The 20,460-nt window shown below is 49.0% G+C and overlaps 1 protein-coding gene across 1 annotated transcript in view; it reads right to left on the bottom strand.

The window, feature by feature from the left end:
- Positions 1–10,439: 10,439 nt before the first annotated feature.
- Cngb1 (cyclic nucleotide gated channel subunit beta 1) overlaps positions 10,440–20,460 on the bottom strand; it is a 63,631-nt gene continuing 53,610 nt past the window's right edge. The window contains 2 exon segments of the mRNA XM_058575909.1: positions 10,440–13,206; positions 16,147–16,357. Of these exon segments, the coding sequence (XP_058431892.1) occupies positions 12,946–13,206; positions 16,147–16,357 (472 nt within the window). The 3' untranslated portion in view covers positions 10,440–12,945.

Below are 20,460 nucleotides of genomic sequence, written 5' to 3' on the forward strand. Positions count from 1 at the left end.
CCATGGCCTTCAGGGTAAAGTACAAATTCCTCAGCAGACACCTGCAAGGAATCCTTCTCCGTTCATTCCCTCCTCCCCCCGGAATGCCACCTGGCCCAGTGCCCCATGCCCTTTGGTCATCAGCCTTCCTAGCTATTCTCCAGCACACCGTGTCACCTGGCCAGCCTTCTGGGGACACTGGGCCTGGAACGCCCTGCCTCCTGTTTCCCAGCCTGCAAGAGCCTATGTGGCCTTCATCCTCCAACAAAACCTCACTGAAATATTCCCTCTGCATGCCACGCAAGGGCTGGGAGTGTGGCTCAGTGGCAGAGCCCTCGCCTAGTGTGTGCGAGGACCTGGGTTCAATCACCAGTCCAGAAATGAAGATCCCCCTGGTGCTGATCACAAATTCCCCTAGGTGACCAGAGTGTGCTGTGATTCCTCCATCTTAGATTTGGGTGGGGTTCTTTGTTTTGTTTTTGCATTTCTTTATTTTCTAAGGGAAAGAAAGCTCCTAGGGCCCTCATTTCACCTGTTTTTATCCTCAGGGTCCAGCGTCATGCCAAGCAGAAGGTAAGTATTGGATAACTGCTTCTTGAGCAAAGGAAGGAATGAATGGCGCCCTGCAGGTGCCAAAGTGCCTTTTGCAAAAACCAGTCTGCGTCACTCTTTGACCTTTGCTCCTTCCTAGTAATAAGGTCACATTGGAAGCTATGAAAACAGGTAAAGAGGTTGAGGGGAGGAGGCAGGGATTAGTCCAGTGCAGTAGCACAGGCCCGAAACTTGGGAGGCTGAGGTAGGAGGCACAAGTTCCAGGCTCTTCAGGGAGACCCTGTCTCAAAAAATTTAAAAAGGGGTGGAGACATGGCTCAGTAGTGGAGTGCCTGCATAGTGGAAAGCCGTGGGTTCGATCTCCAGCACACACACACAAAGAAGGAGAAAGATCTATGGGACTCTGACAATTTACTTATTTTCACTGTTTCTTCTTTTGTTACAAAAGTTCTGCCTGGATGAGCTTCGAAGGTGTCTTCCAGTTCCCCTGGGTCCAGAAACAGCTGGGTGAAAACCCGGGCCTTAGCGCCACCTAGTGGCCAACTGGCAAGAGACAGTGAGGAGGAGGAGATGGAGGAGGAGGAGGTGGGACATGGGGGTGGGCAAGGGAGGGAAGAAGCCCCAGCTCAGTTACATGATGAGGCAGCCAGAAATTAGGCCAAAACTGCCAATGTGAAGTTAATCCAAGAGGCAGCACTTTATCCTGATGCTGAGATAATGAATTAGCCTCGGAACAGGTATGAAGTAGACAACAGGAAAACCCCAACAGGAAAAAGGCAAAAAACAATCTCTACTTATCCATTTACTGTCTGATGCTTTAATTAATTAAATAGTTTCCTTGAGAGGAAATTTTATTTATTTATTTGTTTGTTTGTTAGTTTGTTTGTAACAAGGATTGAACTCTTACGCTAAGCACCTATTCTACCACTGAGCTACACCCCCAGCCCAGGAGATGTACTTTTGAAGAATCTATGGAATTGGATGCTAATGACTCACTGAAATCACAAATTAAGTATCTAATCAAGAGTACAAAGATAGTTTTCAAAGTCTTTCTTTACCTACATTAGAGTGTAATAAGGAACATTCAAAATCCAGATGAGTTAGATGTGGTGGCGTGCACCTGTAACACCAGCGACTCTGGAGGCTGAGGCAGGATTGCAGGTTCAGACCAGCCTCAGTAACTTAGTGAGACCCCGTCTCAAAATAAAAAATAAAAATGGGTGGGGATGGGGCTCAATGGTAGAGTGCCCCTAGGTTCAATCCCCAGTATCACAAAAACAAAACAAAAACAGATATGACCAATTCACACTAGAGAAAATATTTTAAATGATCTTTAAAAAGCAGAAAAAAATAATGAAAAAATATTAGCGTCTGCACATGCTTGGGCGTAAGCTTCATGAAAGCTTACTGAGCTAAAATTTTTTTATCAGTGTCAATCTTTGTTTTCTACATTATTTTCTAGCTGCCCAAAATGAGACTCAAACAACCAATTGAACAAATAAACAATTTTTTAAAATTCATCATTTACTGAAGGAGGACTACACTGAGGATTTGTTATAATCTGTCCCCAAGGCTATATCCTGAGACCCTCTATGGGCAGACGTTTTAAAAGGTAGGTACTTTATAGAGACACTCAGATAAAGAAGGGTCCTTCAATGGAGATGAGGCAAACCAGCCCTATGTCTCAACCATCTCTAAAGTGAGATTCCTTGGTTACATTCATAAATAATAAACTATATCTGTATGGGTATCACCTTATAAAATCTGTTCTTCTATATCCCATCTCATTGGGATCTGATAGAATCCCAGTATTTATTGACTCCCCCAATGGCAGTACTTATTATTGCAGGGCCCCAGAAACACAGACTCTTCCACTGTGATGCCAGATTTTCCAAACCAAAAAACGAAGACCCCTGGTACTGTTAAGAACGTTTACATAGAAACGAAAGGAAAAAGAGGATCTCCAAGACACAGGACTTCCAGGTGGCTCTCTTCCTGGCAAATCCATCACCTAAAACTGCTTGAAAAGGAAGAAATTGCAAAAGGGAAAAGGAAAGAAGTTGGGACCCAAGAGGGAGGTTTGGGGGGACCCCTGAAGGAAGGGGCGCAGGTGAATCAGACACCGACAACCTAAGAGAACACAGCTAGTCATGGGTGGTGGGTCCGGAAGCAGGCTCTGCCTGGCTGGTGTATTTTACCTGCTGTTCAACATACATCTTGGGCCTCAACCTGCAAGCTCACTAGCTGTGCCTTCCTTCCTTCCTTCCTTCCTTCCTTCCTTCCTTCCTTCCTTCCTTCCTTCCTTCCTTCCTTTCTTTCATCAAAGCCCTGGCCTCTGGCATCTAGGCACATGCTCCCACCCCCACTTCAAACATGCTGACCTAAAAAAGAAACTTTAAATGAATAAAAAAATATAAATCCTAACACTGCTCAGATAGGTCACCTCAGCACAGGCAGAAGGTCCTGCAGCCCAGAACACAATCCTCAGCTTCATAATAAAACCCAGACAGGAAAAGACTTGGCAATTAATCTCCTGGCTCGAGGTTTAAAACATATCAGGTTCACGTGAAAAATGACCCTCTGTGTTCACACCCATTGAGATGCAAATGTGGTTTTATTCTCCGGACTCCCCGACTTGGTTCTGAAATTCGGCTTGGAAATTCTGTCTGTCTGCCGATGTCAAGGCCATTAACTTCTTCTTGGTTGATAAGTGTGCTTTGCATAGAGCGTTTTGTAGGAGTTATTTTTCCCGTAATGAACACTCAGCCACGCAGGCCTGTCTTTCCAGCCTGCCTGATGTAAGTAAGTGTCCCTTGATTAATGGACCTGCCAACTCGATGAGCTGATATCACCCCAACAAAGGCTCAGCCTGAAAAATGTCGCTTCTTATCCTGGTTGTCCAAGCACTTCTGCTTTATGAGCTTTGTGCATCTCCTGGATGTACCTAGTATTTCATTTGCGGTTTTGTTAGTAATAAGGAAAGTCATATTGAAGCAGAGCACTGAATTATTTAATTCAGTAGAAATACTTTCTTTTGCTTAAATGACGTGTCTCATAGGATGGGCAAGTTCTCTTGTTTTTGTTTTTTCACCCATTTTTTCACTCCTGTCGGCTACACTGCTACCCGTCCCTTAAATCAATGTATAGATACGTAAACACAATATTTTTTTTTCTAGATTCTGCCTGGAGACAAAGCCTTGCAATAATAGAGTTGTTTGAGAAGGAAAAAAGAAAATTCTTCATTGAAAATATTTTGCTTTACTTAGTCAAAGACATAGAATCTGGATGTGTTAATAGTTGATTCTGCCAGCAAATTTTATGTTATTGGTAAAATTCTATTTCAGCAGAAGAATCAGAAGTCTCATAATGTAAATAAGCAGAATTATGGGCTACCCCAGCTGCATGATAGACAATATTCTTTTTCTTTTTTCTTTTCTTTTCGGTACTGGGGATTGAACCCAGGGGTGCTTAACCACTGAGCATATCCTCAACCCTCTTTTTGTATTTTATTAGAGACAGGGTCTTGCTGAGTTGCTAAGTGCCTCGCTAAGTTGCTGAGGCTGGCTTGAACTCGCCATCCTCCTGCCTCAGCCTCTCAAGCTGCCAGGATTACAGGTGTGCGCCTTGTGCCTGGGCAGACAGTATACTTGAAAAATCCCATAACCATTGTATAGAATAAATTTCAAGGTATTATGAAGACTAGCGATCCCAAAGTAATAAGACAATAGGACCCCCCTGCACCATATTCACAGAACTGCATTCCACAATGTGAATAAAGGACTTCTGTAATCATTAAATGTCAAGCTGGGTCCCAAATGAAAGAAGGAAAACAAAATCCTCAAACAAAAACATACTTCTTGGGCTGGGGGTGTAGTTCTTGCCCAGCACAGGCAAAGCCCTGGTTGATCCCCAGCATGAAAAGGAAAGAAAAACTCACTTCCTTCAGTGCCTGGGGGAGGTACACAAATGTAGTTCTCAAAAGAAGCAAAACTAGAGTATAGGTACATGAGTACCTCATTTCCATAATCATCAAAATCTAAAATGGTATAAAATAATAAGAACGGGAACACCGTGGAAAGGGGAAAGAGTCTGGATCAACCCGGCCAAGTGCAAGGACGAGGACCAGAAGACAAAGAGGAGAGAGACATCCTGGTCACATACTGTCTTCATTCATTTTGTGTTGCTATAACAAAATGCCACAGGCTGGTTAGTTTTCAAAGAGAAGAAATTTATAAGTTACAATTCTGGAAGAAATCCATGATTGAAGGGCCACCTCGGGCAAGGGCCTTCTTGCTGCATCATAACATGACAGAAGGCATTGCACGGCCAGGAGCACACAGGAGACACAGCTGTCAAGAGGGGGCCGAAATTGCTGTGACAGCGTGTCCAGTCTCAAGAGCCTAACCTGCTCTTGAGATAACAACACAGATCCATTCATGAAGTCAGAGCCCTGGTGACCTAATTACCTCTGAAAGGTCCTAGCTCTCAACACTATTAGAGCAGTTATTAATTGCCACATGAGTTTTGGAAGGTGCATTCAACCCATCGCTCATTCAGATCAAATTTGAGCAACATCCAGTAAAAGGTCAGAATTCAGTGAAAGGCTGGGGATGTGGCACAGGAGCATGCTCAAGGCCTGGGTTTGATCCCAGCACTGCAAAAGCAAACAAAGAGCAATTAACACCCCCCCAAAAAAAATACACTGATGACAATATAGTAATAGCCAAACATTACTAACCCATGGAGAGATTTCAACAAGCTCTCGGCAGAAACCAAAGCTTATACTGAAACAAAACATTAAAGAAATGCCTCGAGTCTCTGTAGCTGACCACATCCTCTTTTTATTAGATTGTCCTAAAAATTAATGACTTCTCCTGTAGGAATTTTCTGCTGGGTATAAAAATATTAAAAAAAAAAAGCAGCTTACTAAGTAGAACAACTCCAAGTTCTCAGGCTTGTAGAGACCTGAGTGCTGGTTGTGCCACATAGTGTCATATCACCTGCTGACAGATTAATAGGAGAACGATTCCTAGTTCTCATAGCAATCTCATGCAGATCTTGCTGGGGCCCTGTTCTTTAGAACTGGGCAGGTGCCCTAAGATTTCCCTCTAAGCAAGTCTCATTCTGTGATTCAACAAGCCTTATTCTGTTGGTTGTTCTCGGAGGCACTACTCATACCTGGAAGGATTATTCTGAATTGCAATGGATATTTCAAGTCTGAATCATTCAAAGTTTCGAGGCTCCTTCTCTAGCCCTCAAAATGTCTTCTCTATAGTCACCGTAGTTACAGGTGAAGGGCCTACCTACAGCCTCTGCGCTGTCCTTTCAAGTAAATTTCAATGCTGAGAGAAAGCCAAGTATTATTCTTTGGTGCAAACTTTTGTGGCTCGTAATTCTTCCTGGCAGTTTTCTCCCCTGGTGAGTGTTATTTATGACGAATTTGCCAAAAGTCATCCAGTTTGTTGTTGATTGAATTGAGGTCAATCTATTTTTATGTCTCCCACCTGCCACTCAGTGCTGGGACTGAACCCCAGGCATTGTGCATGTGCTGTACCCCTGAGCTACATCCCCAGCCTGTGATCAATCTGGTTTTATTTTATTTTACAAGTATATCTTATTCTATTTTACAAGTGAATGTGTTGCTGGGGATCAAACCCACAGACCTCATGCATGCTAGGCAAGCACTCTACCACTGAGTTACGCCCTCGATCCCATCAATCTAATTTTAAAACTGATTATTTATTTTAAATTTACGCATCGAAGTTTTCAGTCTTATCTGAATTATTTTTCCAAACATCCCAATCTTTCTTTAAAGATGGAAACACTCCCAGCAGCTCAGAGGCAGGAGGATTGCAAGTTCAAAACCAGCCTCAGCAACTTATTGAGGTCCTAAGTAACTTAGCAAGACCTTGTCTCAAAAATTTAAAAAATAAAAATAAAAAGGGCTGGGGATGTGGCTCTGTGGTTAAGTGCCCCTGGGTTCAATTCCTGTTACCAAAAAAAAAAAAAAAAATCAAGACACCACTTGGTTTCAGATAGTTGGCAAAGTGAAGGCAGAGGTCTTCTGACACTCTTCACATACCTTGATAGCCATTTGTCTAGTTAATTGCTTTTATCTCAAAGGATAATAAAGTCCTCTTCCCTCCCAGAGAGGGACAAAAGGCTAGGCAGAGGTCTAGGTTTCACCCCACTGTGCCTGCAAGACTCCAGGGAGGAGTATTTACACACCAAAGGGAGGAAGTCCCAGACCTTTAAGGCCTTAAGTGGCTTGGGAGACACCTGGGGCTCTCTATCTCGCACCTAGAGAGACTTTATTTAATCAGTGGTGTCTTTTGCTTGTTTGGGGTTGCGGGGGGGGGGGGGGGGGGGCCGGGGGGGGAAACCCAGAGCTTCCCAGGTGCTAGGGGAGCACCTGCTACATTCCCAGCAGGAAAAACTATTCACACCTCAAAAGGCTGGAGTTAGGGTCCCGCCCATTATGCTTCAAGAGAGACCCTTTCAGGAAGGGAAAGGGAGTCCACCTCCTATTGCTTTAAAAGCAGAAAAATGTTATTATTATTATTATTATTATTTCTTGTTGTTCTCCTAATGTCCACCTACAACATTCCCCAGCCCGGAGGAGGGAGGGCGGGGGCGGGACAATGTGTACATACTTACTTAAGCTAATTAATACTTAAGGTAATTAGTAAGATCAGATCCAGAACACCTGGTGTGCACATCCAGGACAAAATTAATTAAGGTAAGTGTTGAACACCGAACCCAGACGGCCCAGTGGAGGGGGCTCTTGCCCTCCTCAGGAGACTATCCTGACTGCTCAGGAGGGAGGCTGCAGGACTCCCTCCACCCTCTTTCCCTTCCGTGAAGGGGCAGACGTGGGTCTCCATCTTGATAAAACACACCCAGCTGCATTTCGATTTTGGATATATGACAATTTTTTGGTGTTTATCTGAAATCTAACCTGTATTTTTTATTTCCTAAATCTGGCAAAGTATGGCGGTGACCCGGGAAGATCCCTGGAGATGCCAACAGCTCTTGCCCACTGAAGGAATAACATAAGCAGCTCGATTGTGCCCTTTTCCCTTCATTTAGGGGATGGTGAAGAAAGACTGCTTAGCATATCGAATCCAGGAAATCTTAACTAACAACACCCATAAATTTTTTGGTAATAGTTTATTTTTTTTAAAGAGAGAGAGAGAATTTTTTAATATTTATTTTTTAGTTTTCAGGGGACACAACATCTTTATTTTATTTGTATGTGGTGCTGAGGATCGAACCCAGCGCCGCACGCATGCCAGGCGAGCGCGCTACCGCTTGAGCCACATCCCCAGCCCTGGTAATGGTTTATTTAAAATCCATTGAATCTTCTTACAACACCCTGGGAGGATTGCTTTATTTCTCCCAATTGAGATGGAAGGGCTGGGACTGTATGTAGCTCAGTAGATCTTGGGCTTAAGCATGCGTGAGACTCTGGGTTCAGGACCCAGTTCCAAAAAACAAAAATGGAGTTGGAATGTCTTGGTCCAGAAAGCAAGCAGAACAGTGCCTGGCACAAAGGAAGAAAATTTAAAAATATTTACCGAGTGAATGAAAATCATTTAGTTTAGATGAGTCTGCAGAAACAGGACGGTGGCCAGCGGAGGACATTTCTTTTGGCTATTTGTGCCTCTAGCCAAGGTGCTGATTCCTTAAGAACCGATCCTTTTGCCTATCAAGTTAGAATTTCCTCATCAATATCGTGGATCTTATCATTTCCTTCCTGATCACTTTGCCGCAGAATGTTGGGCAGAACTAACGAGTGGGAAAGCTCTCCGCAGCCCCAAAGCACAGTCACCTCTGTTCTTAGCACTTAAGGATGTGAAAGACAGAAAGGGGGTGGGATCATTCTAAAGGATCCTTAATGAGGTGGGTTCTGCTCCAAGCCTTCTGCCTTTAACACAGGGAAGGGGCTGGGAGAAGTTCTTGGGAAATATCTTTCATGCTCAAGTTTGCTGACAGGTCGGAACAGTCTCTCCCAGTGGACTGTCCATCCACAGAGAGGTATGTGACCTGGGTCTTGATCAAACCCGCCTCCTCTATTCTCTGTTGCCTTCTCTGAGGAGCTCTTCTTGATGTTTGCATTTAGAAACCCAGACTTGTTTTTAAATAGTTTCTAAACAGAAACCAAGTGCCTGTGCTAGACTAAAAGTCACACCCAGAGTAGGTGGCAGAGATCTTGGGTTTTAAATAATCAGGAAACTCCCACAAGTCCTTGCTTAGGTTTCCTTCATTTCGAGCAACAGAAACCAACAGACTAAAGCTCAAGGCAGTGTGTGCGTCATCAGGGTGAGGCTGAGGACAGGCCAGGAGGGCCAGGGAGGCCAGGGACATAGCTGGTAATAAGAATCTGAGCAATAGGAACTCATGTCCAGCCAGGCCAGGGTGTCAGGTTTGTGACGCCTCTGTTCCTGTTTTCTTTCTTTCCTTCTTCATTTATCCCTCACATCAGGATGGGAGAATGGCTTCAATAATAAATATAGACCATCATCTCCTATGGCAAGTGGTCTGGGGCTAAGTCTCTCAGGGTGGGTTGGGCCACTCAAACATGTCAAGATCTGCATCTCTCTGATGTTTGACTCTTGGGTCACAAGATGGTTGCTGCAGCTCCAAACATATTCTTGCATCCGTATCATGAGCAGGAGGAAAGAAGGATAGTGGTAATGGGGGTCTTTCCTTTAATATCCTTCCTATCATCCTTCCACTATGGACAAGGTTGGGGAGGCAGGTGTCAGGGGAAAGAGACAGTGAGAGGGACTGGCTTGGACAGGGCTTCGTCTCCTGAGGGTGGCTGTGTTGTTGCCCAAAGCTAAACCAGTGCCCTGATAGCAAGGAGTTAGGTGGCAATCGCTGTCAAGAGTTGAATTCTTAGCAAACAGAATCTAGCTGAGGTCCACCCGTGACCCAAAGGAAATCTTCCCAAGGGGAAGGGAAGGGAGGCAGGAGCTGGAGGCAGAAAAGACACCCCTGCCTCCCTCTCCCACGGGCCTTTTCAGATACCAGGTGGCTTCCTTATCTAGCCATGACAGGCTGTGTCATTCTGTGGGCCCAGTGCAAATAAAAATGCAAGACTTGTTCAAAAATTATTAATTTCCAACACAGAGTCCTTCTGACATGGGCCTTGTGTGAATGCACAAGTCACATGCCTAGCGTCCCAGGAGAGGAAGCCTTGTAGGGAGTGTGTTAGCCTCTGTTTCATGTGAGAGTGAGTTAAACCGTTAACGTTGGTAGGGAAAACCGTGATTTATAGTGTTATAATTAACACATGCCCAGCCCTTTGTACAAACTCTTGTAAAATTTCAAGAAAGAGGAGATCAGTCCCATTCTGTGTGTATAATTCAGAAGCAGAATTTAGAGGAGAGAGAGACCTGGGGCGAGGGTGGCTTCCAGTCTCCTCTGCAGCAGAGTAAGCGGGTGTCTCTTTGGTTTTATTCCTCATGCCCATTCAGACTTGGCAGTGCCCTCTGGATCGGATCATCACAGTGGTCCTGTGTGATACAGTGTGTTATCCTCACCTCATAGATGACATCATCGGGGTTCAGAGTCAAGCTGGAATTGGAAGCCAGACGGTCTGAATCCACAGCCCGTGTTCAGGAGCACACTGTGTCATGGAACAGACTGGCTGGGGAAATTGTGAACAGTTGGTTTGCTGAGACCAGACATAAAAAGGCCGTCCATTCGAGGCTCTTAGAATTCCAGGGGCCGTGGGGGTTTGATAAGGACATCACCCCAGAGACAGAATAAAGGATGGATTATGGCTCCAAAGATGTCAGTGGGAGATGAGCAAGGGCGCCTGAGCCAGGAGATTCACTTAGTACCGCTCACGGAGGTGCTGTCACACACAGCCGGCTTTTAAAATGAATCCAAGAGCCAAGAACATTTGTCTAAATACTTTAATTAAAATGCGCTGTAATCTGAAAGCCCAAGTGTGTATGTGAAGTATTCATGTTTACTAAGGAAACAGATTATAATATTCCTGATAGCTGAACACATTTTGATTATGAAATTTTAAACAGTTTCTTGGTTTGGTTTAAAATATTTATGTAGTTGAAAAAAATAACTTGCTATTCATTTTCTACCAAAATGCAGGAAATATTGAGACATTCAAAATGCACAGAGATTCAACATTCGCAGATAAAGGTCCTAGAATTCCTCGGTTGTACAATGACACTGTTTCTGAGCTGTCCCGTTCATATCTCAGCAACCAACAGTCCAATTCAATTTGGAGAATAATGCCCGTCTTGAACTCAATTGACCGAATATCCAGGTTTTGGGAAAGTGTTGAATTTGATTTAAGATAGCTCAGTGAAGTAATTAAGGCACTGTTCATCTCACTTCAAAATCAATTTCTTTCCAGGGCAATTCTTGAGAACGGTAAGAATCTCTTGTTTTACATAATAAGCAGTACATGGTCAAGGATTGACAACTAAAGAAAGAAGAGCATTCACATACAAAAGATTCCTTATAAAACAGGATTCACACTGAAGGTGCCATTGAAACATTTTGCCGTCTTCAGAAGAGCAATATGTTTACCTTCTGTGAAGATCAGAAATAATTTGCTAAGAGTGGAAGCATTCTCTGTGCTTGGGTCTTAGAAGATGTGGTGCGAATATGGGAATGATAAATAAGGGTAAGGGAAGAAATCCTCCTAAACTCCCAGACCTTCCCCATTTAAAAAGACTATGCCAGTGAAATTAGGTCCATACAAGATTTTTTCCAGTGCTGGGGTGAAACCTAGAGCCTTGCTCATGCCAGGTAAGTCTCCCACCACCGAGCTCACCGGCAGCCCCTGTACGTGACAATCAGATTGCACATTATGAATATACATAGTTACTTGCATAAGCATAAAATATCTCTGAGAGGATACACAGGGAGCTGACAACAGTGATTACTCCCAAAGAGGGCTCCAGGGAGGCTGGGAGCCAGGGATAGGATCAATCATTTTTCCTGAGTATCCTTTTGTACCCATGTGAATTTTTTTTTTTTTTTTTTTTGTGCTGGGGATTGCACCCAGGGCCTTGTGCATTCAAGGCAAGCACTCTACCATCTGAGCTATGTCTCCAGCCCCATGTGAATGTTTTTAACCTACTAAAACAAATGACTAAAACCCTTTAAAAGGAGAATAATAATGCTGATCATCATTACATTCAATGTCGTGAACGGCTGTACCAGTGAAATGGCGTTCAGTGGAATGATTGCCAGATCACATGACATGACATCAATGAGATAAATCTGTTCATCACTCTGGGATTTGGAAATGCTTGGACCCACCTGGGAACTCCCAAATTGTTTAAAAATGTCACAGTGTTGTTTGTAGCCAAAGGACAAATACTACAGTTTGGAGCCTTCGGGAAGTCCCTTCAGGGGCTCCCCATGTCCTGTCATTTGATATAAAATGGGAAGAACCTACTGGAATTCAGGCCCTTCAGGTTCACGGTTGCTGGTGGTGGAAACAAATGGTTCAATACCAGATTTTGTTTTTAGTCATGGGCTCCCCCAAGAGCCACTCGGTATGCAAATAAAATCCTCTTGATAAATATTCATGGACTGAATAACCGTTTCTGCTTTTTTTTTGTAATCATATAAACATGACATGATCTGGAGAGACTTCAGGGATTTAAGTGGTGTCAGCAGCTGTGAGATTACATTTTTGAGGATTAATCCAAGTCGCTGCCACCATTTCTACAGCAAGGGTGTCTAAGGCAAGTGACAGCCTGATCCCTGCTGGTGAGAAATGGGGCTTTTCAGGGTGACAGGCTGAGGATGCTCCCACAGAGCTGCCCTTTACCTGGGAACGCTAAGTCCATTTCCACCAAGTCATTTCCCTCTTATCTGCTCTGACATAATGGCGTCAGACAGGCAATTGAATGTAGTCCGGGGAACATGCAGGGCCAGCCTGATAAGCTGCGTGTCCCTTAATGTCCCTTAACTGCCTAGCCAAGGAAAACAGCATTCCCGGTTCTGACCAGGATCACCAAGGACAGCAGGCTGCCCCCACCATTGTTTCTTACCCTTGACATAAAGGGGACATAAAGGGGACGAATCCCTGCGGAGAAGCCCTCCCACTCCCAGACCTGACTTCTCCAAAAGCTTCCAGAGCCTCATTACCTGCAGATGAATTTTAAAAGCGGAAAGTGATTTTGTTCTTTTAAAATATAAACCACAGCGGGGTCCCGGGACTGTGGGAGCTTGGGGACACCGACATTTGATGGAAATTTGCTGATTTCAAGACCAAGTCCATCAGGAGGCATCGTAGGAACAGGAAGGTTGGCTCGACTGAGGCCACTAAAGCGGGCAGGCGTCCTCGGACTCACCGGGCCCTGCACAGGGCGCAGCGGGCAGGCGGGTGCACCTGCCAGAGGGGGCGCGGGCGACCCTCACTCACTCCACCGCCTCCTTCTTCTCCTCGGGCATTTCTATGGACAGAGACTGCTCGCCTGGATCTGGGCCAGGGCTCATGCTGATCCGCACCGAGTGCTCCTCCGGCCCATCCACTCCCTCCCCGCCTGCATCGGGCTCCTGGGGTGCAGGCTGGCCAGGGGGGGCCGAGGGGGCCGAGGGGGCCGAGGGGGCCTGGGGCTGGTCCTGGGCGGCAGAGCCTGCCTCGCCCCCCTCTCCTGCGGCTTCTTGCGAGTTCTTGGCCTGAAATTCAAAAAGGATGATCGGTGAGAAACAAACGCCCAGGGGGTCTGGAGGAGTCTGGGTACCTCCTAGTTTCTGTCTTCTCGGGCCCAAAGAGCAGGACGGTGGGTGCCCCCGGCGGACGTCCGCTCGGTCAGGGCAGCTTATCGAGGTTATTTAGAAACAGCAGAATATGCTATGTGGAAGTTTAAGGACAGAAAGTCCCAGCTGGATTTCATGGAAGGTTCTGGAACATCCTCGGTTGCAGAGCAGGAAACCTCTGCAACTATTGAGGGAGGTGACCCGAGCTGCCCCGCCCACTCCCAGGTGTGGATGATGGTGGGGAGACAGAAAACTCCTGAGCTGGCAGGGTAGAGGCTGATGAGGGCAGGAGCCACAGGAGCTCAAGGGTTGGATCAGGGGAGGATGGGGCTGGATGCCATTGGCATTAGGCTGAGCTGACCCCATACTCCTGGACAGGGCAGACACCTCCTCCTAGCCTGTGCTTCCTCCTGTCAACATTGGCCATGGCCTGTGTAGCAACAGCAAATTGGGTTTGTTTATTTATTTTGTACTGGGGATTGAGCCCCAGGATGCTCACCAAGGATGAGCCACATCCCCAGCCCATTTTATTTTTTATTTTTTGGGTACCACAGATTAAACTCAGGGGCACATCCTCAGCCCTATTTTGTATTTTATTTAGAGACAGGGTATCACTGAGTTGCTTAGTGCCTCCCTTTTGCTGGGGCTGGCTTTGAACTTGCCATCCTCCTGTCTCTGCCTCCTGGGAGTCTCTGGGATTACAGGTGTGTGCCACTACACTGGCCATCCTGGTGGGTTTTTTTTTTTTGAGACATGGTCTCATTAAGTCCTCTTGGGCCTTGCTAAGTTGCAGAGGCTGGCCTTGAACTTGTGATCCTCCTGCCTCAGCCTCCTGATTGCTGGGATTATAGGCACGGGCCACTGCTCCCAGCTAGGGAATTGGGCTAAAACAAAACTAAAAACCAAACCGAAGCCCCGTGGCTGCCTGTGGGCCTGCCTGCTGCCTGATCCATTTCTACATGGAAGGAAACTGGACCAGGAGCCGCCCCCAGAGGATGAGGCCAGATGGTCCTCAGGTGCCTGAGACCCACTTGAGGCAGTGGTTGTAAATTGAAAGGGAGAGCGACCGGCATGCTGTGAGGAACAGGGACCCCTGAAGTTCGCCCAAGTCGTAGGGTTTTAAAGGAAGGGAACAGTGAGCCAGGGGACAGGGTGCTCCTAGAACACCAGGCAGCTCCGGGGACCTGCTGCTCCCTCTGTCTTGGTGCACCTGTTCCGTCCTCCCCTGTCCACCCGAAACTCGGACAACACCCTTCCAGGGCACGGTGCTCAGAGGGGACGTCTGAAGCACATGCTTTGATCAGAGCCAGGGGAATCTCAGGAAGCCTAAAGTGAAGTGCTTTTCTGTGTTCAAAATGCTCTTATAAATGGTCTCCAAAGTGGCCTGCTTGCTCTCACGACCCCACGGGGCAACAATGAGGAATCTGGGTTGCAGAAAGCTCAGGGTCCCCAGGGCCATGGAACTAGCAGGTGACAGAGCTGGGATTTCGACCTGCGACCTGCATCTCTGCACTTCTAACAGCTCCTCGTGCTCTGCCATTCTGCCCTGGTTGTTCTAAATTGCAGAGGAAATGCCTTTTATTAGAACCCTCATGCAAATTTAATTTACATCTCAGTGACGAGATGACACTTAGGAGCAACGAATCCATTGCAGCTGAAGCCTTCCTCTGCACTGAGCGCACTCTGGGAGTCCATGTACGCTCAGCCCCATACAGCAGCCAGCGCTCATGACCCCAGCCCGGGCTCCGCCTTGACCTTGGTGATTGCCGAGCTCAACCTTGACCTTGGTGATTGCCAAGCTCAGCAATCGCATCTTTCTTCAACCTGTGGCCATTGGTGGCTGTGTCTAGAGGCTATCTCAGAACCCCAGACTCACCACACTCCTGCCATCAGTGACCCCTGGATGGGTCCCCTGGACTCTGACACCAGCCTGGGTGGAGGTGGAATTCACCGGGCTCCCTTGAACCCTGTCATGTGTCCTGCTGTCTGTACCCCCAGAGAGCCCCACAACTGAGCGCTCGCCTGCCCTGGCCACCTCCTTCCCTGGCAGCCTCCCTAAGGGACGGTCATGAACAGACATAATTAACGTAATTATTCTAATTGGCATTCTTGGCTTTAGTCACAGAAAAAAAAATCCCAGAACTAATTTTAATATTCCCTTCAGCTTTATGGGGGTGGGGGCCCCACGCTGTGCCTGTCTGTGGGAGTGCTCCTGTCAGATCTTTTAATGGGTCACAGACACAGTGTGAAGTTCTCCCTGACCCCGGGGAGGGACATTCCCTGTCCAGATGCTCTCTTCCACCTCCGTGACAGCACCAGGGCTTCCCATTAGGGAACGTCCCCACCCCATCCTGCCACTCTCTGCCCAGGGCTGGGCATGTGGCCTGGGTCCCTCCCAAGTACTATGCTCCACTGGCTGCACCAAATGGCTCCCAAATTGTCGTGTGGGCCAGTTCTGGCCAGGGACAGTGAGTCCCGGGACTTTTGCTTGGATCTCTGGGGAAGAGGTATTCTCTGGTGGAGTGGGGACACCAGGAGGATGGGATCTTAGGGGCCTGCCTGGAAGTGGAGTCTCACCAAAGAAAACCGTCGCGACAGAAGGTTTGTAGTGAGATCCTCTTGGCCCCATTTGGGCTCCTGGATCCAGCTTTACCTGAACTTGTCTATGACTTGCCTCCCCGATTCCCTCAGCTAATTGGAACTTGCCGCCTGTCCCTGGCCACCCAATGAGTCCTGCCTGATGGAAAGAAACTGTGCGTAGGGGTCCCTAATACCAAGTGAGTGCCACTCTCAGAGGTCCCCCGGCCTCCCTGGCACAAACCGGAAACAGACAGGGCGTCTGGGTCCCAAGGGCCTCACCTGCTCCAGCAGCTGCTGCTGCCTCGCGGCGGCCTCCAGCGCAGCCAGCTCCTTGAGGCGGGCTCGGAGGTGGGCCAGCTTGCCCCCCTTGCCGCCCATCTTCCCTGCTGCAGCGAGGGCCGCGTTGAAGAGCTTCGGGGTCCCCGCCCGCGGGGGCAGGATGAGCACGCTCTTCTCCTCCTTGGGCTTGTTGTTGTTTCTCAGCATGCGCCTGAAAGAGAGCCGCCTGCTCACATCAGGAGCACCCTGGGGCGGGAGCGGCGCCTCCTCCGTGCAGTCCCTCTGGGTCAGAGCTCTGTGCTGGTGGTGGGGGTGGCTGATGGCTTGGGGGCGCCTTTTCTGAGCCAAGCACAGGGCTCGGTGTGTATGCACAGACCTCCTTGAAGGATCAGAACATCCACCATGAGGTGGGTCTTCTGGATGTAGAGGTCCTTATGGACGCTGGAGCTCAGAGAGGTTAAGTAACTCATCTTTGGTCACACAGGACTCACTAAAGGACAGTGGTACGGTGTGGATATGGTTTGAGTGTGTCCCCCAAGGAACCACATGTTGGGCTCTCATTTGGGAGAGTTGGGAGGTGGTGGAACCTTGAAGAGGGGGTGCCTGGTGTATAGTAATGAGGTCACTGAGGGAATGATGTCGCGGGTCCCAGAGGGTTGTCATACAAGGGGGAGCCTGGCTGCCCTCCTCTCTCTCTGGCTTCCTGTCTTACTGTGAGGTCTCTCTCCAACCTCCTCCCATCATGATGGCATCTGCTGTGGGGTCCTCACAGAGCCAAGCCCATAGCCAGCACTGAGCCCCTGCCCTTGACCTATAGACTGGGAGCCAAACACACCTCCTTTCTGTATCCCGTGCCCCCCCCCCCCCAGGTATTGCTTTTCTTCTTGGCAGTGCTGAGGGCAGATCTGGGACCCAGGCCCAAGCCCCGCCCCCAGCCCGGGGATTCTCACAACAACAGGAAACAGACCCTGGGGGCCTGAGTGCCTAGGGGCTGGGCCCTGTGCTCCCCTTCACAGCACTCTGGGACCCCAGTTCCCCTTCCTGGTGCTCACCCCTCTGTGGGATCCCCGTCCGGCAGGACCAGGGAGACATGCAGCTCTTACAAGATCCACAACCTCATCTGCCGGTGCCACCCAGGACTGGGATCTCGGTCTTGCAAAGAGACTCCCCCACTGGCTCTGATGAAGCCACATTTGGGGACCCTGCAGGGAGCCGCCAGCCAACAGCTAGCTGGGCACAGAAGCACCCCATCCTGTAGCCCCAAGGATCTGAATTCAGCCAACGATCATGTGACCTTGGAATCAGGTCCTCCCCCCATGAAGACTTGAAATGCAACCTGGCCCTGGCTGTCACCTTGATGACAGGTCCAGATAAGCCATCCCCAGACTCTCATCTCCAAAGGAGGATGCAGATGTTCAGAGTGGGTGAGTAACTTTCCCAAGGCCACACAGCCAGGAAGCCACAGAGCTAGAATTCAAACCCACCGTGGGGGGAGCACATGTCCAAGGTTGCTCGGAAGTGGCAGAGGCAGAATCCCAGTCCGGATCTAGTGTCCCGTGCCACCCTGTTTCTCTAAGTGAGGATAGAATTTTCCATCAAACACAGCACCCCCCCCCCTTTTTACAAGACATTTTTCCTGCCCCGAGTATGTGCTGAGTGGTTTAGCTCAGGAACAAATGGACGTCACCTGCCATCTAGATGACCAGCCGGCAAGCGTACTCATCAGCATTCCGGCGCAACTTATTTGTTTAAAAATGAGGCCATTCCCGGCTGCTCCTCTAATCAGAGGCCGTGGGTCTAAATTGTGGGTGTTGATATTATTTGCCCAAGATTTGCATGTTCTCACTGGGCTCCCCCGGAGGGCACCAACATGGCGATTCATCAGGGCCTCTTAGAGACCGGCCTGGCACCGTCACCTGGGTTATTGAGTCCATAGTTCATGGCTCGGCAGTCCACAGGAAGGACACAAAGGCGCTCTCCATAGGACTTTTGCCGATTGCTAGCGGCTGGCCCTGTTCCGAAACACCGTGCTGGCCTTGGGGACGTTCCAGAGTGAGGACATCTGTCCTCATCATCGGTGGATGAGCTTCCCGTTCATTAGGGCGAGGTACTGCCCTGGGAAAGGGGCCCCGAGCACACCTTTCAGCCCCTGACTTGGAGTGGCCAGGCCAGGACCGTGGGCACCCCACTTCCTTAGGGCCTAGGGTCCCCGTCTGTGAAGTGGGGGTCTTAGACAGAATCCCCTGAGTGGACCTCGTCAACTCAGGTGTCTGTGGGTCTCAGACAGTCTCTCCTTTGATGGGCAGAGTCATCTCCTAGTTCTCCAAGCTGGCCTGTCCCAAGGCAGCGGACAGCCACTCTGAGGGATTGGGATGCCCCGGTCTCATCCCTCTCCCTTCCTCTGCCACCCCACAGTCCCGGAGGGTCTTGGGGACACTGTAGGGAACAGGGACCCTTCACGGCCCTGGCGAGGGCCCTCCTCATTGCCAATAGCTCACCTTCCCCTCCAGAGGGACAGGGAGCCAACTGTGCCCCTGAGACGTGTTCCTCTGCGGGGGGAGGGACAGGGAGACAGAGCAGGGGCCCTGAAGGCAGTTTCAGACGTGGACAGTTGAATTGCACGATTTGCGAGAATCCTGTTCAGTAAGGTGTCTGCAGACCCTGAATCAGCAAATACGAAACCAAAGCTCCCAGAAAACACAGGTGAGGCCCCGGAACCTCTCACCACAGCGTTGTCAACCGCCGTCCACAGCCTCCCTTACTAATGACATTGGCCTCATCAGTGCTGACCACAGCCAGCGGTGCCGGGCTCAGGCCTGAGCGAAGCTCATCACACCTACTTTCTGTGCAGGCACACGGCAGCCTTCCTGTGCTTAGGAACACAGCAGTGGCACTTTGGCCCTGTGCTGGGGGACCATTTTAAACAGCAAAGTCACCAACGAAGAGCACAAACACAATTTGAAAAAAGTGGCCCTGAAATGACCACAGATCTCAAATGTTCCCCAAAGGCTCATGTGCTCAAGGCCTGGTCATCAGCCTGCAGAGCTATTGGAGGTGGTGGAACCCTGAGGAGGCGGGGCCTAGGGGAAGGAAGTTAGGTTATTGGGGGTGTGGCCTTGAAGAGGCAGGGGAGCCTTTGCCCTTTCTCTCTCTGTCTGCCTGTCTGTCTGCGACCAGGCTGCCGTGAGGTGGGCAGCTTGGCTCTACCACACGGCCACAGTGTTCTGCCTCAGCACAGGCCCAAAGCCACCGGGCCAGGGGACCACGGGCTGGACCCTCTGAAACCATGAGCTAAAATAAGTCCTTGCTCCTCACGGGTTGCTCATCCCGGGTGTTTTGTAACAGGGCTGAGCGCCAACAGGGAGGCAGAGGGTCCCCTCATCTGACTTCAGCTGGGAACATGCATTTTGAGTGACCCAAATTTTTGGTCACTCTGGGCATGTCCTGACTGAAGCCCGTGAGCACCAATCTTGGGGTACCCAGGAAATGAGTGAGTGGAGAATGTAGAGTGGAAATGGTGAGAATGAGGATCTCCTCCACTTCTCTGCCCCTGGAAGAGGAGGAGCTGGTTTGTACACCTGCTGTGACAAGGACAGTGGGCAGATCAGGTCAGGAAAGTTCTAGTACACTGGCCCATGGGCTTCCTGAGAGCAGCCAGATATGCTGAGTTACAGGCAGCTCCCTTCCCCAGGGGCCTCAGCGCCAGATGCATGTGATGCTTCAGTAGCAGCCCTGCCTCCTTTCACCTTGAAGCTGCCAAAGGAATCCTGTAAACACCTGTCACATCAAGCGACTCTGCCATATGTAAGCTGTCTGTCTGCGTCCAGGCTGCCGTGAGGTGGGCGGCTTGTCTCTACCACATGCCACAGCTCCTGTCTTCCTTAGAGTAAAAGCCAAAGCCGTTGCCAAGTCATTGTCTACAAGGCCCCACACAATCTCTTTCCCTCCATTTCTCTGATCCCACATCAAGTGACACCCATTTTCCTGCTGTTTCTCTGCACACACACGGAGGTTGCTCCACCTCAGGGCCTTTGCACATGCCATTCCTCCTGCCTGGAATGTTTTACCCTGCGGAAAACACTCCCAGCCCCCCCTTCCCTCTGTGCAAGTCTTGGTTGAAATGCCGCCTCCTGAGACTCGTGTCCCCGGCCCAGCTTGTCTCACATAGCCCCTTCCATCTCCTCTGTCTCTGCACATGGCCTTTATTTTCTCATGGCCCCTACCACAGCTGACACCTCCCAGAACCACCCATTTTTCCATTGTCAGTCGCCCTGAGTAGAATGTGAGCTTTGGTCCCTGCTGTGTCCCCAGGGC

Source organism: Marmota monax, unplaced genomic scaffold, assembly GCF_021218885.2.
Source record: "Marmota monax isolate L192 unplaced genomic scaffold, Marmota_monax_Labrador192_F-V1.1 WCK01_AAM20220418_F8-fsc00024, whole genome shotgun sequence".
Taxonomy (NCBI): Eukaryota; Metazoa; Chordata; class Mammalia; order Rodentia; family Sciuridae; genus Marmota; species Marmota monax.